Genomic DNA, 26,317 nt, shown 5'->3' on the forward strand with positions numbered 1-26,317 from the left:
GTCCCCTCGTTCACCAATTCCTCCTCTTTGTTTTCTTCCTTTTCCTCCTCTGCTAAACCCTCCTCCTGATTTTCTTCCGACGATTCTCCTTCATCTTCTCCAACCCCTTTCTTTTCTTTTTCATGACTTTCTTTCCCTGACTCTTCCTGTTCCTTTTCCGTACCACCTCCTCCTCCTCCTCCCAACTCCTTTCCATCCTCCAGCAGTGTTTCGTCGCCCTTTTCCCCACTCGGAGATGGTGAGCTTGGAGACATTGTTTCATCTGCCACGCCACTGTTATTGTTATTATTATTGCTGCACGAAGTGTTTTCGGGGTCGGCGCTGTCCTCAGCTGCCGCAGACATTTCACTGACACCAGAAGGCTTCTCCTCACCGTTTGGGACATTCTTGTGGATGTCGTTTCCTTCGGTGGCATTTTCTTCTTCCGTTGACGAAGCAATTTCGTTCTCTCCATTTGTGTCGTCTGTGGTCTCGTGGGTAGGCGTAAGTGTGGGGTCGTTATTGTTCGGAGTTTCACAGACCCTAGAAGGCTTCTCTACGTCTGTCGAGAAATTCTTGTGGACATCGTTTTCTTCTTCTTCCGTTGGTGAAGAAACTTTGTCTTCGCCATCTTTCTCGTCTGTGCTCCTGTGAGAAGGACTAAGGGGTGTGTGATCTTTATTGTTTGGAGTGCGGTCCTTACCTTCTCGGCGCATCGTGGATTCGTTGGCAAAGTTCGTGTGTACCTCGTGGTCTCCTGAGCCATCGTCTTCATCTTTAGGACCGTCTTCGGAATTCCCGCTAGAATTGTGAGAAGATTCTCCCGCAGCGCCTTCCACAGGCTCTTCGTCTATTCGCTTGTCTGGGGCAGGCGGCAACCTGTAGGAAAACAAAAGGTTACAATCTTATCATTGGGAGAAAAAACACAAACGAAATATTTAAGGATAGTCTGCACAACATATGAAGGAATGAATGGGCAAGGTTCTTATGGAAAGCCACTGATAATCACACACACGCACACGCACACGCACGCGCGCACACACACACACACACACACACACACACACACACACACACACACACACACACACACACACACACACACACACACACACACACACACACACACACACAAATCATTTCATACTGTTCTCAAAAATATAGATTGCTAATAGTAAAGTTCGGGTATAAAATATGCGTATGTTTGGTAAAACGTACGCTTTGATTTCAGCTTGGAAACGATGTTTCGTATAAAATAGACCTCTTCATGTTGCAGTGGACAACTTTCGAGCGCAGTATTGAGACAGGTTCTTCCCAAAAGCTGTTTTGCTTTGTAACCTACTCGAAGATTAACCCACCCTTCAGATAGGGGCAAGCAAATGAGTAGCCGACAAGGGGGACGATTGTTCCCTTCGCTGTGGAATTAGAGCGAATAGAATGTTGTGTATTTTAGCTAAACAGCAAGAGAGAAACCTATTTCGTGCAATTTTCAATAATAATACGAAAACGAAAGTTATGCGAATTATAATCAAATTTAATTAATAAAAGAACTCCTGAAAGAAATCGGAGGATGTTCTCAATATCCTCCAACTTCAGCCAAAAGTGCTTCCCCGAAACTAAATTCTTCATTGGCAGAAAGGAAAACGCAATCCTTTAAGACAAGAGAAATTCGCATCTGTAGAATTGCAATATATTACTTCTTCCTTTCTATCTAATGGATAGAAGAATTCCTTCATCAAAAGAGCTTTGAGTTGTTTTGTTACGTCTTCAAATACAGAAGAGATCACGTGTATTCCTATCTCTTATGCACACTGCATCAGTGAACGTATAGCAAAAGTTTTAAAACCACTGAATATTTTTGTTGCCTTTCGACCCATCAGAAAACTCTCCGCCTTTCTCACTTCTCCAAAGGACGAGCTTCCACATCTTAATCATCCAGGTGTCTACCAGATCCCTTGCTCTTGTGGATTATCTTATTTCGGACAAACTGGGAGATCTGCCTCTATTCGGCTAGAAGAACTCCAATCTTATAGTGAATACCTTGAACCTGAACAGCCTGGACTTGCAGAACATGCTATCAACACTAGACTGCTGTTCATTGGAACAAGAGAAGAGTCCTTCACAAAAGTCTTTATACAAGACGGCTTTATAAAGAAACATGTGAAACTTTACTTCACTCTCCTAACTTAAACAGATCCGATGGTCTACGTCTGTCCCCTTTGTTGGAGATAATACTTTTTAAATCGGCTAAGTTTTCCTAACTTTTTTAATTGTGTGCATATATATAATTTATTTATTTAGTTATGTGCTTGTTTTTTTTTAAATAAGTTAGGAAAATTATTGACCTTGTTTGGTTATCTTACATTAGCTGCTTAGGTGGCGCCTTTTGGAATTGTCAGTTATTGCTTGATTAGCTTTATACATGTACTGAAGATGCCTGTGATGCTAGGGCGAAAATTCTACTCATAAATACTGTTTTACGTGAGTTAATTCCGTTATTATAATTTTAATTAATTAACACAAGAGAAATTTGTACGCTACACCGTCATTTGGCTTTGTTTTGCTGTTCCTCATGATCAGCCGCTTTAATGCTTCGTCTTTTACTTTAATAAATTTTTACTTTAATAAAGTAAAAACAAACGAGCCTTTTATTCTCCAAAGAGAGAAGGCGAAGCTAAACCCATAAACTGAGGTGCACTCACTCTGTGGCTACGGTCAGCCAATCAGAAATAGTTGATCGAAGTCTACTAATGAACTTAATTGGCATCCGGGGAGGCAACTACCGCCATCTATTGGTCTCTAACACTACTTATTATGGTCAAAAATATGGAGTTCGACGGTCAATTTCCTTCCACTTAGGGAACGAAAATTCCGAGATCCCACTTGCCATGTGTCAGAGATCGGTGAACTCGGTAACCAGTCGAAAAATTCCTGCGATCGGCGACTAGAATCGAAGTTGGAACGGTTATTCTTCAGGGCTATGGATGGAAGCGTCATAAGAACAGGCCTTCACCATCCCCCCCCCCCCCGTGTTCCGCTGAAAGCAAATCCTGCGATACCCTTTATTCACCAAAGGGGATGTGCAGAACTGTTTTAGCCGGAAGTTTAGGAAACCGATAAGCAGCTTGTCTGCATTCTCAGCAATCACTTTCGATGGGGTGATGGCAATTTTGAAGACGAGCTTCCTCGAAACGACTGCCACCACCTTCTATTCTTACATCCAAAAAATGAAGACGGCCACCCAGTTAAGAAAAGACCTCGTTTATGTGTTGCGGAGTTGAATACTCCCGAAACAGAAATCGAGATTTTTTCTAAGCGAAAAACGCCTAAAATTGCCATTGAAAAGATCGACTAAATCAGGAACAGAACGAAAAAAGGGAACAGGAAAAGATCCTGCAGGGAACGACAGAATTGACGCTGCGAGGGTCATTCCGGTAGGTTTCTGGCAATGTGATGTGACGTCAGAAACGTTCTCACCCTTTAATAAACTTGTCGCGAAATTAAAACTTTCGTTTGCAATTTGTGACACCAGAATGGGTGCTTTAGAGCAAACTTGGGACGCGAATTGTTTTTCCTTTTCACGTGGCGGAATTTTATTTTTCCGTTGGCTTCTTGGCCAGTCCTACGCGTGTTCGTCCGTGGTGCCTCTTTTGTGAAATCAATCGCGCTCGGAGAAGGGAGAGGATGCGGTCCTTACAGTGGGAAATTTCGAGCTTCCGAGCCAACGGGAGTCGTGAAATGGCGAGTGTGCGAGTGAGAGAGAGAGAGAACGACCGAGGCAGAAATGCCGATTGGATTTCGCGTAGCCATTACGTTGCTCGTGTGAAACAAGCAGCTGCGTCGTTGCGAATTTCGCAACGACGCAGCTGCGAAAAGGAAATGCTCCGCGGAGGTTCGAGTAGACGGGATGTGTTAGGCGCGGTCTCTTGTGTGGCTTTTAAAGAAAAAGAAAAGCGAATACTTAAGCACATCTGAAGAATTTGTTTTCTTATAAAAGGATTTTCTTCATTTGGACTGAGCAAGAAAGATTCGTCAGTGAAGCGAGTTGAAAAAATCCAACGCTCGACCGAAGAGGGCCCTTTGGGAAGTCGAAAATCAGAAACACTTTCCATAATGCATCGACGAGTCACGGAACAGCGACTCGTCACCGACTTAGAGTGACGCACCTGCACGTGAATTGATGCAGCGCGATTCAAATGATTTGAATGCAGGTCGCCATTCAAAATCTTAAACAGCCCTCAAACTGTTACTTAAAGAGAAGAAAAAGTTTTCTCCAAGTTTCTACAAAAGAAGTAATTGGCGAGACGAACCCCTTTTAAGAAGAGGCTTCCCCGAACACTAAGAAACGAAAGAAGAAAATCGCGTTTGCAATAAAAGATAAGAAAGCGCTCACAAACCTTGATTTCGCCAAGCCATTCGTGAAAGTCTCTCTCACCGTAGGGGTCGCGGGTCTGGCTCCGCTCTTGTGACCTCTCTGCCTGAGTGGCCGCCGTGCTCTCGTGGAATCCATCTGCTTCCTCGTTCTGTCCACCGCGTTCATTTTCTTGGGGGACGTCTCCTTAGCTTTGAGGTTCCTCCTGCGGAGGGGCTGCCTTTTCTTCGCTCTTGTCGGTTTCGTGTTCAGCTGCGTCTTCTTGGTGCGCTCAGTTGAGTCGTCGACAGCGGGATCTGCGCACGAGAAAAATCATTTGAAACAAAAATTCTACGGAACATTTGAAGTTTGCCTGAAAGACTGCGGGAAACAAACAGTTATTAGCAAGCTGATCGGGAATCTGTTAAAGAAAATCTGCATCCACACACACACACGCGCACACGCACACACACGCTCGCACACACGCATTGAAATGTGGAACGGCTCGTAAAAGGATACGAATGCGGTGAAGTATCAGTCGACGCACGCCCGTAAATGACCACGAGCATGCGTGTGAGACCGAATTGAAACTCCCACCTCGATTAAGATTGGATCGCATACGATCTCCGTGTCGTGCATAGTCTCGATGAATATTACACGAACAGAGGTCATGACTCGAGTACTCCGGAACGAAACCTTAAAAGGAACGGCGGCATCATCAGCACGGTTAACACCGGCCAATGTGTCGCGGTATCCGACGGTAGTCAGCTCACAATGTCGACGTTTTCAACCGCAGAATTTCTTTCTTCGCCCAAAAGCAGTTTCTTTGAAGGCAAGAGAGAGAGAAGAATCAACCGAACGAGCAAACGGGTTGTTCCTTCTTAAGGTCGCAAGAGGAACGTCGACGCCTTCATTCGCGGTCTCGGGAGAAACAGGGAAAGCAAAACTGCCTTTCTCTGACCCAGAGTTCATTACACCACGCGCCACTGAAGCGGCTCGAGCATCTGAACAAACGAAGAACAAACAAATTTGAAAGTTTCACTCGCGCTCGAGGAGGTGGCGAATTGGCGAACGCCATCGAAGAATTTTGTGCTGCGTTGGAAAACGAGGTCTTCCATCCAACGAACTCATCTTCATTCTGAGGATCTTAAAAATTCTCATCGGTCCGAGTAAAGGGGCGGTCAGTTAGAGAGAATCACGATGTCCAGTAACGGGGCATCGGGGTTTTCACAAATGAACCGCGATTGTAATAGCAGACGGTGGGAATTCCATGACAGCGAACATACGGCTTCAAAAAAAAAAAAAAAAAAGACGAAATCAAATATCTTAGGTTGCATATCGTCCGCCAACAAGCCTCTTACCGAACATCGCTGCGACCAACTCTCGCATGACGAATGCAGTGATCAACATCAGAGACTTGATTAGAAGCCGAATTCCGCTCTTACACCGAGTTTTTTTAAGGGAAGCTCGCCGCCGATTGTGGGGACCTACTTTGACGCAACACAACTGTTTCGAGTCAACCGTAAAAAGAAAGCAAGCTTGCAAGCACGCGTGGCCTCATCCCGAAGCCTCTTCCTTCTCCACGTTCTGCGCCCAACCAATCGAATTTCCAACATTTCCAACGCGATCCTTCCTCAGCCAGGTCCCGCCTTAGAGAACCCAGGGCGGTTCTATTGGTCGAGATCCCTTAAGCCAATAAGTGGAATTCAACTCTTTTGCGAGTCCACTGCATTCTCCGGAGTTCTTGACGAATTTCACTATACGTTCTAAGGCTGGTTTGTCTGATTTTCAGAAATAAGTAAACACTTACACTCCCAAAGAAAAAAAAAATCTTTGTTTCGGAGAACTGTTCCTCACTTCAGACACTGGACTCGGACCCTTTCTGTACGTCACATTCATCATTTCACTACTCTTACGAGAAGAGGCTGGGATCGGCCACAGGTGCCGCCTGGAAACCGAACGGGCTCGATGAACCCGATAATTCTGCGGGAATTCCCTCGTCGAATTTCTCGTTTGATCAAATTAGGATTTCCCTTCTACGGAATCCCCACCGATGACGAGAGGTCGTGTGGATGCGTGGTGTAAGAGTGCAACTTAATCCAGCAGCGCCACCTGTGTGATTTAGGCACGCGATGATGATGATGACGATCGCAATTTCCCGGGAAATTGTAGAAAGACGATTTGTCGGTGGGTGCGGGAACCGTCTTCCAACCGAGATGCCCACATTCTTGCGGACATCGAAGTAGAAAGATGGCCCCGGGTGAGATGGAATGCTTACGTTTAGGCAGTCCCCTGCGCTGTCCCTCCTAAGCGAAATATTCGTTTTCCCGAGTTGAGTCACGAAAACATTCCGCATTAACGTAAACTAAACCAAGAAAATTATTAGGAAATGTTTGTTGATGCACGTTGTGCGTTTGTTATACTCGAACATGACGTAAGGAAAACTTCTCGTTCCCGACTGGATTTATTCGGAAGTGTAACATCATCCGCATGGAGTCGAGCCTCGTTTGAGCCTCTCTAATTTTGACATCGGGCCGAATCCGCTATCCTCCACTTCGTGACCTACAGACGACGAATAAGAACGGCGACAGCGTCTCATACTTTTGCATCAAACCGCCTCTTTCCGTTGCTTTATTGTAGAGCGTGGACCGTTCGCCGCGAAGTCCGTTCGCCCCTTCGGCTGAGGCGCATGAAAAGCTTTCCTCCACGGCGCGTGCGTTTTCCCAACTCAAATCAGTACGGATCCTCGTTATGTTCCCGTCATTTCTCGACCGTTTGTCTTAAATGTTTAAAGAGAAACTTCGATGCGACCGACGACCCCTGCTTATCCCGAGCTCAGCTCTCGCGTTTCCCTTCCGCAATTTTTCTTCGTCTCCACTCGGGTGTGCGCACAAATCTTACGCTCGGAAGGGAAACCCCGCGCGTAATTTTCCGTCCGATTTTCTTTTATTTTTTTACCGGTTGAGTGTCGGTGTTGAGCTTCTGAATTATGCGATGCCGCCTCCGTGGAATTTTCATGCCGCATAAATGAACGTTTTCCGTCTCCTGCCGCTGCCTTTCCGCATTTCAGGCTTTTGACGATCCTTCCAGCATTCCTGACTGCATTTCTCGTGATGACTTCTGCTTTGGCGCCGCTGGTTTCGTTCAGCAGTCTTGCGAAGTAATTCCTCCGCACATCCCTCCTTATCTTCGGCTTTCGTATCTCCGCTCCCTTTTACGATCCTCTCTCCTCCATTCGTAAGCTTTTTTCAACGGCCTCCGCATCTTTTAAAGGCGGTGTTTCATCGAAGAACTCTTGCAGGATTTATGCATTCAACAGCCCCACCCACCCACCCCCGTAAATACCGTTTTAGTGGTGATTATTTGTTTCGAGTTCTGCGGTTAATAACACCTTTAAGTTCATCACTGTTTAGACGCGTTAATTCGGACCGCTCTAAACAGGCGACCGTGCATGCGAAAACACCCCTTTGCCCATGGGGGGGGGGGGGGCAGATAAAAGGAATGAAACCAAAGCTGTGAGCATTTTCTCGTGACGTTTAAAGGGAGCGAGCAGGTACGAAGGACGTGCGAATGAGTACAGACAGAGAGTGAACGAAGAAAAGAGAATTTCGCTTCGAGCAACATTCGCTGCTTTCAGCGTCGAGACGACCCTAACGAGAACAAAGTCGGGATTGCCCGCTTTCAGTCTCGCAGTTAAGAAGATTGTTTGGTTTCACTTGAATTCGGGTTTTGTTTATTGCGGTGCCTCCGAAAAACAGAAATCCCCGATCAGCACGATGCGCGGCATTCCAGCGAACATCGTCCCTCACCGTACGCCTCTGGAATCACGTGGCTTGCGCACCTCCGAAGACCTGGAAACGCGTGGATTATCTTCGGAGCATCTTCGAGTGCAGAACCAAAGTCGATTCACTACCACGTGATTTGCGACTTTGGTTCTGCACTCGAAAATGCTCCGAAGATAAAGAGTAGCATATCCAGGCATTCCCCCCCCCCTGGGTCCGAGAATATCGGTAGCATTTCTGTTCATTATTCAATGCAGCTTCATGGAAGAAGTTTTGTGATCGAATTGAGGCAGTTGCTCTTTGAATCATTCCACCAACCGGCTTGAAACCAAGGAAGTCCAGAAAAGGAAGACGGAGGGGGGGGGGATTGTCGATTCAGGACGGATGGGAATTAAAAGCATGTTTTGCGGCGCCTTTTCTAAGCAAGAAAAAATGCTCGAAAGGCACGTTTCGATGCGCATTAATTGTGACGAAGGACATGAATACGACGACAAAAGGAGGTGGAGGAGAGCGGACGGACATCGCTTACCTTTTCACATCGCTTCAGCAAGAAAGAATGCGGATCTTTGAGAAATGGCGACCGTTTCTTTTGTATTACGTCGGGTCAAAAGAACACGGGATTTCCTTTCCTGTTCCGACGCCGACATTTTCACCCGCGCAGAAGCGACCCGAAGTCTGCGAGGAAAATTTCCATTTTAATGAGGAACTTTAACGGCGGGGTTTGCTTCGCTCGTCTGCCCTCGTTTGTTGGTACGAAACGGAATCCTTCGTTAGTTAAAAATCGCTCATGAGCGATGTGAGCGGGTGTCGTGAGATGGATCGACGAAAGGTGGGACGCGCCCCCGCGTGATGGCCGCCCTACAAACGTCAAACGAGAGCGCTTTGTGGCATTTGGCCAAAGGCAGGGGTGCGCGCGACGGATCCCTCGTGGATTCCACAGCAACACGATCCATTATGGCGATCGTTAACGAAATGTGTTTGCGGGGTAATCAATAGTCTTCCTCCCCCTCCCCCAGGTTTCGACCGGAAAGATTCCCAGCAAACTACACTCCGAAATTTTTTTTAATCTTCTCCAAAGAGAACTCGTTCAATTTAAAAACTTCTTTTTGAGGGGATGAAAATATCGCCTTTAATAGCGGACGCTTAATCCAGCTTCACGAAGGGATTAAGTCCCGTATTAAAAGGAATGGACGCCTACAACCAAAGGGCGCATAAGAACAGACATCACTGTGGATTGGGATTTAAGATGCATAAAAAGACACAAACTTCGTTCATTACTGCTCTAAACAGGCGACTGTGCATGCGAAAACACCCCTTTGACGATGGTGTGTGTGTGTGTGTGTGTGGAGGGGGGGGAGTGCAAATAAAGGAATGAAGATTTCACTGAAAGTACTGTGCGACAGAGCGATGAAGTGTCGTAGTGTGAGCGAATTCACATCGAACTGCCCCCTTTCAACACTCGGCAAGGGGAAGCTCATTCAGGGGGGGGGGGGGGGGAAAGGTGGGTGTCTGTTGGAAACTTTCGCTGAACGGACCGAAAAACAGATGGCAGCACATGCCGGCCACGGAAGCCGGAGCGGAAGGCGTCATCGCACGGAAAACGGTTTTTGCGGCGGTAATTCTCGAGTGAGTTGGCAGAAACGAAACTGGTTGCCATAGCAACGGCAAGAGAAAGTCATCTGCTGATGGCATGGAATCAGCGAGGAACAATGAACACGGATCTTCGGGGGAGGATGAACTGAACCACACGGTTTCAGATGCTGTGGAATAAAAACCGACGACCCTAATGAGGCCCTTCCGCTGTCATATCGCAGCCTTTCCCGCTGCTGTTCGAACGCGGTTTTCTTTTTCTCGAGTTTGGTTTTCTGCGAGTGCGCAGTCGCAGTACGAACGGCTGGAAACAGCGCGCGGCTGTTAGCTATCCTGCCCCGAATGTAGGAGCGCGAACAGAAAACGCTCGAAGGCAAACTAAGTCCGCAGTTCAGAACGAAGTTCTGAAGGTCGTTTCTAATATCGCAACTGAGCGGCGGAAACAGCGTGCAAGTAAGAACGAGGGGCACGAGAAACGCCACAGCACCTCCAGCTGTGTCCGGTAACAAGACACGCGCACACATCTGCCAAATGAACGAAGATGGGGTCAGAAGGGCACGGAAAATGCAATCGCGAGAATAATGCGCATCGCAACAAGAAAGGTTTGGGTTTTTCTTTCTTTCTCTTTTCGCACATTTAAAAACATTTCCATCTTTCCTGCGTGTTGTTGGTCCGATCGAAATGTGCTTTTTTGTTGCGCTGAATTCTGGGATCTTTGCCAAGCCGCTTCGCCTTTTCCACGTGCAAGACGCTTGGAAAACCCTCGCCCTTCCGTATCCCGGAACCAGCAGTCCTCGAATAATTTTTTTTCTTCTGTTCTCGAGTTTTATGTTTTCGACAAATCGTTTCGGCTCATTCTCAAACCAGCCTCAGCACAAAAGGACGCGTTCGCAGTGCAGTTTCCGTTTCCTGCTGCAGAGGAAAGAAAATATTTCGGCGTAAAACTAATGAACCCCGTCGGCCTCAAATGAAGATTACGAAAGCTTGTCTCGGCGGGACCCAAAGGCTCGTGTGAAGATTATTTTGCGGCGATGACCTTGGTTCGAGTCAAATTCCGAGGATCGTGCGAATGAAGCCTCGCCGATGAGGGACGGACGCCTGTCATTGCCCCCTTTTCTCTTCTCTTTCTTTCCGATGACGCGCAGAGTAAAAACCCTTTAGGTTTTACCGAAGCGGAAATGGTCGCCGACTTTAAACTTTCACCTTTTCCACGTGCTCGAAAACAACAAATCACCGAAATGAATTCTTCTTCTTCTACGCGTTATTTCCGCTTCATATGCAGGGTCCGCGTGTTACTTAGATGCGACTTCTTGTTAGTACTACTCCCAACCGACCCGTCGCCTGGTCTGCCGCTGGGGGGGGGGGGGATATATTTTTGACTGTAGAGGCGTATGTTCACGGGGCCGGTTTGCCTGTTTGCGGGATGAAAAACGCTAGATAAACTGGCGGAAAAAACCCTACTAACCGCGCCCAAGACCGGCTAACTTGGCTATGCCTGAGGAAGATCCTCAAATTCCTCACGTCTACGACGGGAATCGAACCTGGGACACTCCTTCCCCAAGCATATGGTTGCGAAGCGCAAAGCCACTAGGCTAACCGCGCGGTCAAATCACCGAAATGAATGAATGCGATTCGAAAATGTCAATCTGAATTGAAAACAAACTTTAAGAAAAGAAAATTGACTTCGGTCGTCTCACCTGTCAGCAGAGTCACCGGCGCTTCTGGAGTAGCGGGGAACCTCTGCGCGAGGGGGCTGCACACTCCGAGGGAAGAGGGGCCCGTGTAGCGGCCTTCCTTCAGATGAACTGCGGGGTCTTCTGCCTGCAACACAAACGCACACAATTCATGAAAAGCACTTCGTGTCTCTCTCATTCTCTCTCTCTCATGAGCCAGACGACACTCTTATGCGCACGCATTCTTCCTCTTCCGCAGGGGTGCGTGAGTTCAGCCCATCCCTCGCGATTTCGTTTCGAACATTTCTCTCACTCGCGCAGTTTGCTTTCGCAGAAAGATAACCGAGTTATCGTTTCTGCTGTTTGATCACGTGTCGCGAGATTCGTTTCACGATTCCGAGCCGACACTACCGCTGTCGGAAATGTTTGATAAGATATCGGGGCGAGGCGAGGCCGCCTTTTGTGTTCACGGACAGCTTACGAGAGAAAAATCGCATCGATTACGCAGAAAGAGCGTCCGCTTCAGGCGATCACATCCGGCAGCGAAAATCGTGTAGAACTCTATCCGATTGATTGGCAATGCTGCGCGTGTTTGGGATTCGTGACTGTTCTCACCCCCCCCCTCCCCTTCTCCGGTCTGCGTGCTATTTAAGAAAGGCTTTCGTTAGCAGAAGTTGTCCAATGGTGGGTGAGCAGCGTTTTCAGCAAGAAATGCTCGCTGTATTTCTGGCTGAAATACAGAAAAGACGACGCGAGTTGCGACGGGGGGGGGGGGGTAAACAAAAACTTCTCCTTCCCTTCCACATTTGAAAAAAATTCAAGCGAAGTTCGACGGATGTTTTTGGATTTGAAGACCCCGACGAGGCTTGCTGGATGCCACAACTGGACAGCAGTTCCTTGGGATGTGGCGAGCACATCCAAAGGAACGGAGATCCGCGCGCTCTTTACATTCCCCATCTGCGCTGCCTAACAGTGACAGGGGAAGCAAGTCGGGATACGAGCCTTTCCCCCCTCCTCTGCTTTTCGACAAATGACTCCGTGGTTTCTGAAAATCTCTCGTGCATTCCGATCAGAACTGTTTGTGCTGGGGGGGGCGCTGAAAACCACGAACTCGATGGAAAGCCCGTGGTGTTGTGTGATGGATGTTGAGTTATCATTAAATCACGTTATTATTATTATTATTATACAAAGACCTCCTGGAGTGAAGACTCATCAAGGGAGGCTTAGTGATAATGTTTCTCAGATCTCATCTTAAATCGGTTCGATGTTTCCGCAGTCACCTTCACGTGATCATTTGCATCTCGTTCGTTTAAATTTTCTTTCCAAATGATAAAATGGTAAAACATCTCGTGCATCGCCCAAGAGCTCATCCGGGTTACAAGAAGGGGAATAATTGCACGGCAGAAATAGTAGGCGCAAAATATTGACAATATATTGAGAGATTAATGTGTGTGCGTGCGTGCGTGCACACGTGGAATAAGAACAAAGCGGTTCAGTAATTACTTGAATATCTTGTATTGGATCATTTCTCTCGGTATATAAATCGGTTAACTACTTTCGATACGATTATTCTGAACAAGTTTTCAACATTCTTATCAAAATTTGTCTAATCAGATGTGTCATACTGTTTTCCTAAGAGGGGTCAACCGTAGATTTTGGAGTTAGAGCCAAATAGAAATAGCGTTTGTGTATTATTTCTTTTTGCGCTTCAGCGATAAAATATTTCAAGCCCGCTTTTCTGCAGAAATATCTTTTCTAATTCTCACGTACTGGTAATCAGTCTCTAGGGAAAGTAGCATCCTGTAAATACTTGGTCGTCTAAGTGGAAGGATATTTATTACTGTGGGTATATTTGGCGTTCGGTGTATATAGTGAACACACAAATATAGTGTCTCTATATTTAACGGTGGTTAAAATGCGAATTAATTTATTTGAAAAGAGATTGGTGTGATATGTTCGTCCCCAGCTTAGTATATTGTACTGCATAACAATTTGTATCCAGGCGAAATACAATGTTCTTAACATTGTCAGAGTTAAAGAACATTTTTAAGAAGACTCGAGACAGCATAAATCTTACTTTGTTGCATACTTCTCTAATATGTGGTTTCCACCTTAAGTTGCTGTCTATTTGTAATCCAAGGTGGATTTAGCATTCACGTTTTCTATCTCGATACAATTTTCGTTACTTTTAGTTCTTCCAGTGATGCAGGAATCAATGGATGGAAAAATTGGTTTTACTATCGAGTCTACTTTTACGTTGAAAAATTATAAATTCTGTTTTTCCAGCATCGAGAGCGAGTTCGTTCACATGAAACCAATCTGTCGCTGTTGGGAAATCTGCGTTCACCGCATTTCACTTGCAGAATTCGCAGGGAACATCAATGCGGTTTTCATAATCTGCGAAGGTGTTTACTTTGCTTGATAATCACAGAAGTCGTTGACGTAAATTGCAAATACCACGGGCCCTAGCACGGAACCTTGGGGAACATTTTACATCGACGAAATTGCTCTAACCTTTCTTGATTTTTACTGCTTTTTTTTTTTTTTTTTTAATGTTGGGCCCGTATACGAGAGGGTGGCTGGTCAACCTCTCGTACGTTATGTGGGTAATGTGATGCAAGTAACTCTTAAACGAGGTTAATTAAGACCACGAGACGAACGCATCGTCGGCAATGCGAGCATTCTCTGCCCTGTTTGTCTGCTTTACGGGATGAAGATTCAGTCGCTGTGCAAGTTCTTCCTTCGGCTGAAAAACCCGTCGTTGATTAGCCGTAGTGCCCCTTCTCCTCCCCAGCAAAACATTCCCGGAGACATCCCTTCACCCGCCTGATTATTCGTTGACCGAAAGCTCTTTTGGACTGCGCAGCAACAGAAGGAAGATGGGTTTCGGGATTGATCGCAAGGGGTTTCGCAATCAAACCCACAAAGACTGAAATCTTTCGGTGGGTTTCTCGTGCACGAAACCCGTTGGATCTTCGCGACGGGGATTCCCCCCATTCCCACGAAAAACCCAACGCCTCGCTTCGGACAGACGCCGCCGCTCTTACGCGTCGGCCACGTGTGCCTCCTTAGCGCAGTCAGTAAAGCAACACGTGCTCACCCGCTGGAAATAGGTGGGTTCGAATCCCATTCACAGGACCAAAATTCAGAAGATGGGCGGAAGTTAACTGGCCTTGGACGGAGAAAAGAAGTTTTGGTCGAGGGAAACGCGCAATTCATGCGTTGGCTTGAAAGGAGAGAGAGAGAGAGATGGATGAATGTCGCAAATATTCGCTCCGCTTTTCAACCTTTCTTGTTTCGCGAAGGCCTCACAACAGACGAAGGAAGTTCTTTTTTTAACTTAAACAATTTTCTCTTTCTTTCTTTTCCCTCTGATTTTTTTGTGGGCATCCCCAAGAACGGCCCTCTCTGTCGTAATTGTGACCACTCAGAAAGACGCAGAGTGTGGGACGTGCACGTGTTGATGGCAAAATATGAGATCGAAAATTACAGAGAAAAGAAAATGCTCGGAAGGAACGAAAAGTTTTTTTCTTTCGCAGTAAGTTTTCCAAACCTTCGCGTAAAACGGAATGAATCTCGGTTGAAAAGCAGCCCCCCCCCCCCCGTTAAGCAAAGGAAATTCCGATTGTCGTCAAGAACTTTTCAGTTCACATTTCCTAAACAAGTCTTTTCTCTTTTCCAGATTCTTATTTGGGGACCAACAACACCCCGCTTTCCAAGTAGGGAACCTCCTGCTTCCAGAAGAGCTGCTGAATGTGAGAAATCAGAAGATTATTAAAAAAGAAAGAAAGAAAGAACATCTTCATACTTACAAAAGGAGGGATGAAACTCTTGACCTTCAACTCCGTTTCTTGATGTGGTTTCACCTTTGAAAGAAAAGAAAAACGCATTAATAAGCACCCACACAATAATCTTAAATCAAATTAATTCGTCGTGTGCGTGCGCGCGTGCGTCGTATACTTGAGTGGGATTGCGAGAAAGAAGCGGAACGAGTCGCGCATGCTTTTAATTAAAAAACGACGAAGAAATTACAACAGCAATTTCTCAAATACGGATTTGACGCAAAAGGATACCAGCGGAGGAAACGCGCCGCTAAACACATTTCGTGTCAGCATTTGGACGTAGTAATTGAAGGATCGCTGCAACAGAAGGGACAACATTCGAAGTTGCGTCTTCCTCGCCAGCTTGTTAATCGAATTCGTCCTCCATCGAGAGAAAACGTAAAAAGGATTCGCCTGAAATGGGTTGTGGACGATCGAGTACACTCGCCGGCATGACTTAATTAAAACAGGACCGAGAAGCCCCCGCCCTTGGGCTCCTCAGTAAATCCCTTACCTGAGTTTAATTCTGGGGTGTCCTCCCGCCCACCTGTAGCAGATTCGTTCCGGAGTGCGTTTGCTCTCGAGGCATTTATTTATTCGTTGCTACACACACAAACCGCTACTAGCGGCCTTCCCGTCGATACCAGCACGTGATCTCCGTTACCATAACAACGAACACGTGTCCGAGCTTCGATCGCCGTTTCAGCTGCCCGCAGAGGTGCAACCGAGTCTCACAATCGATGCTCGTGCGATGCCCCCAAAAACTGCATCGAGAAGTGGTACAACCCATCGGCGGCGTCTACTGACAATTATGGGGTGCGCAGGAATCAGCATAAATGCCCTCATCGGATATTCCCGTAATTTATATTGTCGTTATTATTATTATTATTATTATTATTATTATTATTATTATTATTACATGAGCATCTCCACGTAAGCGGAAAAACTCATCGCGGAAGTTCTGTCCCAACTACGAGTATTATTCGCGCGAGCGTCTTCAAGTCACCAACTGCCAAAACAATGACGACTTCCTCCGGCAATCTCTTCCATTCCTTCCCCACTTTCCAAGCCAAATCACGTCGTGCCTTGGCCAGTCGTGCTTTTATGCAACTTCCACATTGAAAAAATTCTTCAATCGCATAAAATCATTTTCAGCTTCCGCACCTTCTGCGTACCGAATGGACTTTGCAGCCGTCCGAATCCTCTCCACCCCTTCCTCACCTCCGGGCAACCAAATCTGCGCACAATCCGTTCGGATGTGGTCGCTGTTTATGCACAGCAATAATCACCTCGTTATCTGAACCGGTTACTGCTTCATTCGAAATGCGGGTGATCCTTTGAGTTTTTTTGTCCACTTCTGAACTTCAAGTGGACCATCGCTCCTAAATTCCTGACGATACCTTTTGATAAGAATTAATTTTCTCTCACTCTTCAAACCTCCACAGGAAAGCTAAAAACTAGTTATATAACAATTAATGGCACGAATCTCGAGCTCATGCACACACACAGTCAAACGAGGCAGCCCGCAAGGTTCCTGCTGTGGGCCAGGTTCCTAGAACATCCAGTACGACTCGCTATTAAGACTTCCTTTCACTACTGAAACAAAACTCATAGCCTTCGCCAATGACGGGGTGATAATGATTCGGAGACGCTACGGCTTACAGTTAGAAGCAACGGCCAATGAAGAAGTCTTTAAAATCTCAGAGTGGGCACGAGAGCAGCAAGTTACCTTCAATAGCTCCAAGTCTAAAGTGCTCCACATCTCACGTAAAAACTCAAAACAACCTTTAACGGTCTTCCTAAACGGAGAAGTTCTCGAGGTAGCCAGTGAACTAAAATACCCGGGAGTAACAATAGACGAAAAATTCACCTTCATGTGGTCTCCCCCAGTTCTTGGGTGAGACCATACTCCTACCAGACGCGTCCCCCGGGTGGCGGATGGGGGGAACCCAAATGGGTTGCTCTGAATAAAGAGCCGTGGACCAAAGGATGTAGCAGAGGAATGGCAAGCTGGCTACATTATTATGCCAGTAACTATCATGAGCAGGAGAAAGTCTACAAACCGAGATAGTGCTACTGCGTACGGGACAACCGACGCGCCTACTCGAAGACCACATAGAGTAGGTGAGAAATCAACAATGTGGTCAGCCAAGGATGTAAAACATGTAGCCACCCTCAAAATACGATCACTATACCGATCTGGAAAATTGCAATTAGTCCAGGAAAATTTAAAAAGACTTAAATGGAGTATTTTAGGTTTATCAGAGACACATTGGTGCGGAGATGGATTCACGGGTTTTCCAGAAGGAAGACTGTACTTCTCAGGAAGAAAAGATAACATACACAGAGAAGGAGTTGCAATATATTAATTGAAAACAAACTTATAACAGAAAATAGATAATCCCAAAAATAGAGAACTTATGAGAGTGATGGGAGATTTTAACGCTAAAATAGGACAGTTCACAGCAGACAAAAAAGATGTGATGGGGAAATTTGGATACGGAGAGCTTAACGACAGAGGAGAACAATTACTCCACTTCTGTAAAGCAAACGATCTAATGATTGCAAACACATTGATCTATCAACGCCCTAATAATAAATATACATGGACATCCCCAGATGGTAATATAAAGAACTGCATAGACTATATCATCATAAACAAACAATGGAAAAGATCGGTAAATAATGTACGAACATTAAGAAGTTTTGATTTTGACACTGACCATGAAATATTAACTGCCAAAGTGAAGATAAAATTCAAGAGGAAAAACAATATCAGAAAAGAAGAAAACATCAACCTATCAAAACTAGAAGACAGCTCAAGCAGAAGTCGATTTTTAGAACAGATGTGCTTGAAATTAAAACCCTCCATCTTCCAGAACAGCGGAAAATACTGGGAAGAAGGAAAAGAAACAGTTTTATCAATTGCAAAAGACACTCTAAGTACCAAACCCCAAATAAACAAACAGTGGATAACCCAAGAAATCGTAGCTACAATAGAAGAGAAAAGAGAGGCCAAGATGCTTGTAAACCAACAAAACAATGAAGAGAATAGAGAAAAACACAGAGCACTAAAAAATAAAGTTGATAACCTATGCAAAAAAAGCCAACGAAAAATGGTTAGAAGAAAAAACTAAGAAATGCCAAGAAGCATACCAACAAAACAACCTAAAAATCTTCCATGATACTTTAAGAGAAATTACAAAGGAATTCTCAGCAAAAGCAGTAACAATGATGAACAACAAGATGACTGAAACCGGGAATATTAAAGATATAAGAAAAATCTGGTCAAACCATTTTAAGACTATCTTCCACCAAGGAAACAAAACTACAATGCTAACAATAGAAGAAAATAATGATCACCCAAAAATTTTACAAGAAGAAGTTAGATACGCAATAAAACAGATGAAAAACAATAAAGCACCAGGCATTGACACTATCCCTACTGAACTGTGGTCATATGGAGGCAGCATATCAATAGAATATTTAACAACCCTGTTCAATAAAATACAACAAACAGGAGAGATCCCAGATGACTGGAGAACTGGAAAGATCATCCCAATATACAAGAAAGGAGACAAAAGAGACTGCAGAAATTACAGACCAATCAATTTACTCCCTCACACCTATAAAATATTCATGAGAATTATACAAAGTAGATTAAAAAACACGTACGAAGAAATGATAGGCATAGAAAAAGCTGGTTTCCGAGGAAACTATTCAACAATAGACCAAATTTTCACATTGCACCAACTAGCAGAGCTCAGCTGAGAAGACCATAAAGAACGATATTGTTGTTTTGTGGACTTTAAACAAGCTTTTGATAGCATCAACAGAGAAATCCTTCTTAAAATTCTACTAGAGAAAACAACAGACAAATATATAATACAGTTTCTGATAAAATATTACTCTAAAACAAATGCAATAATTAAAAAGGACACACTCACAACACAACCCATAGAGATCCAAAAAGGAGTAATGCAAGGATGCCCATTATCCCCATGTCTATTCAACATATATCTAGAAGAAGTTGTAAAGGCAATAGACAATGAGCCTGGAATCGATGTCAATGGTTTAAACATAAATAATATCAAATATGCAGATGATCTCGTCCTTCTTGCAAGAACCCCAAATGAACTACAAAAGTTGATCAACAAGCTAAACGAAACCTGTAAAACATATGACATGACAATAAATATACAAAAGACAAAAGTGATGAAAATAAGGAAGAATAGAACTACCATCTCAACCACCCTAAATGGAGAACAAATAGAACAAGCAGACAACTTCATATACCTTGGATCAAAACTAACAGAAACAATAGATGAACTCAAAACAATCAAACACAGAATAGCGATAGGGTGGACCGCCATGGGAAAATTACAGAAAATCTGGAAAACAAACAAGATATCTAAACAAGCCAAAATCAAATTATATGAAGCAATAATTATACCGACAGTCATCTATGGAGCAGAAGCGTGGACAGTTAAAAAAAGAGAGGAGAAAAAACTGTTGGCATTTGAAATGAAATGCTTAAGAAAAATAAATAGAACAAGATGGATAGAAAAGAAAACAAACACCACAGTCAGACAAGAACTATTGTATAAAAAGACAATAATAGAAAAAATTAGAAAACAACAACCGAGATGGTTTGGACACACTGTACGCATGGACGCAGACTTACTTCCTAACGTCCATCAATACTTTTCCAACTGAAAAAAGAAGACCTGGAAGACCAAGAATCACCTGACTGAAATTAATAAGGAACATCCCGGGATGCAGAACATATAAGGAACTTTTTCGAACAGCACTGGAAGATCCTACTCAAGAGAAGACTCAACCCGTCTTAGACGGAAGAGAAAAAGAAGAATAAGCACATCTCATATGTTGCCGAAAAAAGCTTACAAACAGTCAATTTTCTAGCCAAGTCGGCAAGGTTTAAGTGGGGATTAGGCCAACGAGCGCTGAAAACAATATATACCGGTTCTATACTACTATCGATTCGTATTCTGCTTGGAAAGATGCACTACACTCTAAGAAAAACCGAGAAAAGTTAAACAGAGTTCAACTCCTTATAGCGATACGTATAATTAAAAGATACTGGGCAATATCTTTCGAGGCAGCTTGCGTTATTGCAGCTCTAACACCGATCTGCTTGAAAATATAAGAATTCTCTTATGTATGAAGTCACTTCCGGAAGATATAAGGAAAATTCCAACATTGATTCAAATTGCTACGAACGTCCGCTTCACTACAGTAAGTGGCCTCATCCGCCAAAGAAAACATATATCAAGGAGAAGGAAAGCTCTGAAAGTGACGAATTCCAAATATACACTGAAGCCAAACCGGAGGGAATGTCTGCTGTTCTTTCGTTGCATATAACAGCCGGTCCATTATACAAGAACGCTGCTCTGGGCTGCACCCTCTCTGTTCCAACAACCACGCAGAACAACTTGCCATAGTTCGTTCACTTACCTACCTCCGGGAATTAGAACTCAACACCTCTCATCAAAAGACAGCAACAATCTACAGCGATAGTAGAAGCACATAGTATAGATGGCATTAAAACCCAGAACAACCATATAGCGTTAATAGAACAGACGAGAAATCTGGTTCGGAATCTCGCTCTATGGGGATGGGAAATCAAGTTGTGCTGGGTGAATGCGTACTGGGAAAGCAGGAAATGAGAGAGCGGATCAGCTGGCTAAAGAAGCGGCTAGGAACGAACGGCTAGAAACAATTCGCCAAAAGTATTCGAAATCTGCTATAAAAACACTTGCAGAAGAGAAAAGCCTAGACTTGTGGGAAGAAGAATGGAAGACATCGAAAAACGGATCAACAAAAAAAACAATTCTTGCCAAGCATCAGAAGCAGACAAGGCTGAAGAAACACCCCATCTCTCCAGGTTTAACCACGCTACTAACGGGACATGGGAAATTAAGACACTACTTACATAGATTCCATATCCTGGAATCGCCATCGTGCATTTGTTGTCCGCACCATCAGCAAATTGTCGAATACATACTTTACGACTGTCGGCCAGTGGACTCCATCCGGACACCCCTAATACAACACGTCATCACTTCTGGAGACGAGCGCCCGGTGTCAAAATAACAAAAACTTATCCAAAATTATTAGTCAGAATTAATTAATTTTGCCAATAAGATCAACTTCCAATCGTTGTTATGCATCATAAATTACTGATATTGCATGAAGAATACGTCCATAGAAATAATGCAAAAATATAAATGTAAATTTGAATATTGATTGCAAAGGAAATTCAAAAATTAAGAACAACACAATTTAGTATGGAAAGAAGTATGCTTGGTATCACAAGACTGGATCACAGAAGGAATTCGTGGATAAGAAATCAAACCAAAGTCTCTGACGTCATAGGAAGAGTGAAACATCTGAAGTGGGATTGGGCTGCGCATATTGCTGGAAGAGAAGATCAACGATGGCCAAAAGAAGTACTGGATTGGATTCCACGAGAAAGAAAACGATCACGACCGACCTAAATCACGGTTGACTGACGATGTCATCAGATTTGCAGGATTGACATTAAAAAGGAAACACATGGACGGACCGTTTTGGAGTGATCTTGGAAAGGCCTTCATCCAGCAGTGGATCGACAATGGCTGATGATGATGAGGAGGAATATTTGATACAGAAATAGAAATGTTAATTAGTAGTTGGAAGGCAATGGAGCATGTTGGAAATAAATTACCTCCTGGTAGGGTTACTATTAGCAGGAAAGCACAAACACAGACACAAAGAGAGAGGGAGGGGGAGAGAGAGAGAGAGAGAGAGAGAGAGAGAATAATAACACGACATAATAAATCTCCATATCATCATTAGGGATCGGTTACGTTGGAGATTTTTATGCGAACCAAATGTCAGCAAAACTGCTGCCTTCTCTCTTTTGCGATACTGACTGAGGAAACCCTGAAAGAATGAGTGGCAAGGGTGTGTGGGAAAAAAGGAAAGAATAAATAAAATATGCTCAACTGCGTAAAGGGAGGGTAACTGATCAGAATTCATAAAATTACTCTTTGAGAGACCCGCTGTAACCAACCTTTTGCGTGGTTCGAAGAATCGGCATTTCTTAATGTTAATGGACGATGAGCGTACGGACAGACCTTGGAGAGGGTCCAAAAGCTCCATCTGCTTCTGCTTCTCACTGAATGCGGTCGGCGAATGGACTGATGCGGGGAACCTTCTGCTACTGCGGAGGTCTCTTTGTCGTTTCAAAGAAATGTGCGACTCCGGTCCGACCATTGACAGTTTTGTGTCTTACGTGAGTCTATGTCTAACGGGCCTCGGTGACCCTACTCTCGATCAGAACAGGTGCAGGAATGTTTTGAAGAGCTGCAGCGCGGCAAACTGTGCTGCGTGTATGTCGAATATTTCGGAGGAGTGACGGATGGCCCCGCAACTCTGCGTGCTTGGTCCTCTCACGTGGGAGATTTTCGGCTCGAGTGAGAGGTCATTTATTGATTTTACGTGAATGCCACCCAAGAAATGTTCTGAACCTATCGTACATCAATCCCGTAAGCGAGTTTCAAATCAGATGCTCTGAAAACAATCCAAGATGAAAGCTTTCGAGCCACCAATAAATAAGAAACGCGGTGGGTGGACTCACACCTAGCGATGAAATTCATCTCACACCTTTTTTTTATTCGGGTATTTGGATTCGAACCAAAAGGAGCTCTTGAAGGCTACACGCGAAATCCTTATCGGTTGCTGCCGCTGTTGTCTTACTGGAATCAGATATTAAAAAAAAAAAAAAAAAAAAAAAAAAAAAAAAAAAAAAAAAGCGTGAAGACGCACTTTATTGGATGCGATTTTTTTCCCACACTTTGCGAACTTCGATGTCTGCGCCCCCTTTCTCTTCTTTTCTTTTCCTCCAGTGTGTTTATCCTTTCGCTTTTGTGAAGGAGTCGGTTCGTGAAGCAGAGTGGGGTGATCGAGCTGTGGGATGTTTTAATTGCCGAGGAATTTGTAGAATTTCCTGTTTCTCAATTCAGCTGTCAGACTGTTAATCGAACAAGCGGCACATCGTTGCAAACGAACGAAATCTGTTAGGAATTCCCCATTTTCATCGGCAACGTGCGACGAGTCCTTCGCACGCTTTCCCGGCCATCTTTCAATGTTTCTTTGTGCGAATCGAAACCTTGTCGTAAGTGGACTCACACAGGATAATTCGAAGCTTTTAAAGCGAGGAAACCCTCCTGAATTCGCATAAAATTGAAAGTTAATTCCAAAGCGGAAACTTGTTTTCGTAACTGCAGAAGACGATCCGATCAATACGGGGTTGTTTCTGTTGCTAAGCTGAGACCACGTTTTCACCCGCGAGACTGTTGCTCGCCAATAAGCAACCAGTTCCGCTACTTTCTAAGCCAGAGAGAAGAACACCAAATTCCACCAAGCTTCCTCGTCGAATCTTTTCGGAATAAAAAAATCCGAAACTTTCACCAAACGGACAAGCTTCAGAGGGGGGGGGGGTGATTGTTTTAATTCGAGAGAACTGTGGTAAGGATTTTTTTTTTTTTTCATGCTATTCGCACATGCCACCAGAGGTCTCTCTCTCTCGAAAATGGTGCGGACATTTGCTTGGGTCACTCCTGTTTATTATTTTTTTTTTTTAATCGCTTCGCTTCGCAGCAAAAACATGAAATTCTCAATTTCGGTTGAAACCGCAACTGAGTGGCGAAACCAAATTATGTACTTCGCCATTTATATGCCGAAGTCCATTCGTGAAACGCAATTAGAAGGTGAATGAAAAGCGTTTTCAATTTTAGCACGCTCGTAAAAAAAAAATATAAAAAAATCCTTCCGAAACGATTTTGAAAAGATTTTTTTTTTTTTTTGAATTTCCCATCAGAATCCAGCAGTAGCTTTCTGCCATGGCGGAGACCACAATCGCGTTACGTGCACAGAAATTAAAGCTTATTTCTTACAAACAGTGCAGAACTGTACAAAGAGAGTTCAAAGCATCGAGGATGGATGCGCATCTCTAAGTAAGTGGGACGACGAAGAAATCACAAATGGCCGCAGCTCTGATTATTCTCTTTGGGATTGATTTTCAGCACGTGAATAGGAATTTCCGCCCCGGCAACTAATACAACAGTACTGCCCCTTGGTGAAGATGTGCACCTTAAGAGGGCTCCGCTGCAGCTTTTCGCCCAACGTATTCGATTAATAAAGAACCTCCTGCTGTTCGCTAAAACGGGATAAGACGCAAACACTTCTTCCTGTGCTTAATCTACACTTACGGCGGTGAATGCCACCCAATGAGTGCGATGCCATTTTCCAGGCGAAATGCGATCCGACTTCAGCTTAACAGACCATAACACACACACACATACACACTAGTAAAATTTGTCTGTAAGCTTCCTATAATAGTACAAAATGTCCTACGTGTAACTTAAGAGCAACAGCTCATCCAGGTTGCGATTTGCATAAAGTCACAAAGATGTATGTGAGGCATTTTCATTATATACACATATGTACATTCATATAATATACATATTATTATAATATAATTACATAATAAAATCACAGGAGACATGCTAATATGTACACAGAAAGTTGCAATACAATTAATTAGGAACAAAATAAAACAAAGCAGTTAAATAGCATTTAAATTTTACGTTATACTCATGAGACGGGATCTTTGAATAGAAATATGCTAAAAACCAATAATTTTTACAATTATTTTGAACAGAGCTTCCTCATTTCTGTGGGAAAATAAATACTCTGATTAGAGTTTTGTATTTGTTTGGGTTGGTTTCGTTTCTTATTGTTAAAGGAAGTGTGCTGAATACTTTTGGCGCTAAATAAGTATAATGTTTGTGTGTTGCTTCTTTATTTGCTTTTGGAACTAAATATTTTTAGGCCCTTATGTCTACTAAGGAAAGCATCTTGTTTGATATTTACGTATTCGTTGTCGTTTTTTATGAATAACAGTACCCTATACGCGTATAAATATCTAAGGGGTAGTATGTTTAGTATGGTGTATTTATTATACACATTGCAGAATCCTTATATTTGCTTCTAGTTAAGATTTTAATTCCTTTATTCTGAGTCGAGACTAAAGGTTTCAGAGTAGTGCGATAGATTCTTCTTCCCCAACTCAATATACCATGTTGTAGTGTGCTTTGAATCCAGGCAGAATATAATATTTTTAGCATATTTAAATTTAAGAATCTGTTTTGGTAGTAAAGTCTGTTTAACATAATCCTTACTTTATTCACGACATCGGTGGTATGCGGTTTCCAGCTTAAATTACTATCAATTTTTAATCCCAAGTAAGTTATTACACTGACTTTTTCTCTTTTCTCGCAGTTGCAATTTGAATTTGTCCTGCAATTCCAATCATGCAAAATTAATTGTGCGGTGAAATTCATTTAGCCAGTTTTATTTCGCAAGATAAAATTTACATCTTTAGTTTTTGAGACATTCAGACTGAGTTTGTTTGACTGGAACCAATTTGTTACTTTCAAAAGATCGGCATTCACGATGGTTTTCATCTGTGTCCGTAGAGAAAACGAGTACTGTATCATCCATGTGTGAATCGGAAGAACAACCCGCACTTCATTTTATTCTAACGGATTTAGTTTTATGTTCATTTTAACACCCCTGAACTGCTTAGTCACGGTTAATGCGAATTTTGACAAAACCTGGGTTCGATTTAGTATAAATTATTTAACGCATTGAAAACAGCGCATGCGCTTTCACTGAACCTCGTCGGACTCCACGTTTAGCATTTTTCTTGCAGTGTTCAAATTGCCGTGGTCGCTGTACTGCTTTCCGTTGTTTAAATAGGATTTAATCCGGTTCTAAAACCGTATTCATGGCGAGTGAAATTTCATATCCGGTGAGTAAAAGTATAATTTAGTTTACGCATTTCTTTAACCGATTTAACACTTTCATTGCCAAGCTGAAAATTGGAATTTCGTGTGGTGGCCAATTTTTTTTCTTTTTTTATTTAGTTAGCGACGTCCACGCGATAACGCGTGATCGGCGGCTTGGTGAGACCTCGCATAACGCGATATCGCGTGCTTGACAATGAACGCGTTAAAAAGAAAAAAAAAAATCAAGATCTCACTGACCTTTGAG

The 26,317-nt window shown here is 43.7% G+C and overlaps 1 protein-coding gene across 1 annotated transcript in view; it reads right to left on the minus strand.

The window, feature by feature from the left end:
* Positions 1–26,317, minus strand: part of LOC150107064 (uncharacterized) — an 80,600-nt gene that overhangs the window by 19,640 nt on the left and 34,643 nt on the right. Inside the window, exons 4-7 of the mRNA XM_090392934.1 lie at positions 15,188–15,241; positions 11,400–11,523; positions 4,377–4,647; positions 683–858 (exon numbers count right to left, since the gene is read on the minus strand). Coding sequence (XP_090249060.1) covers positions 683–858; positions 4,377–4,647; positions 11,400–11,523; positions 15,188–15,241 — 625 coding nt within the window. The remainder of the gene's footprint in view (positions 1–682; positions 859–4,376; positions 4,648–11,399; positions 11,524–15,187; positions 15,242–26,317) is intronic.

The sequence above is a fragment of the Typopeltis vanoorti genome, chromosome 5, assembly GCF_054136105.1.
Source record: "Typopeltis vanoorti isolate ZY-2024b chromosome 5, IOZ_Tvanoo_1.0, whole genome shotgun sequence".
Lineage (NCBI taxonomy): Eukaryota > Metazoa > Arthropoda > Arachnida > Uropygi > Thelyphonidae > Typopeltis > Typopeltis vanoorti.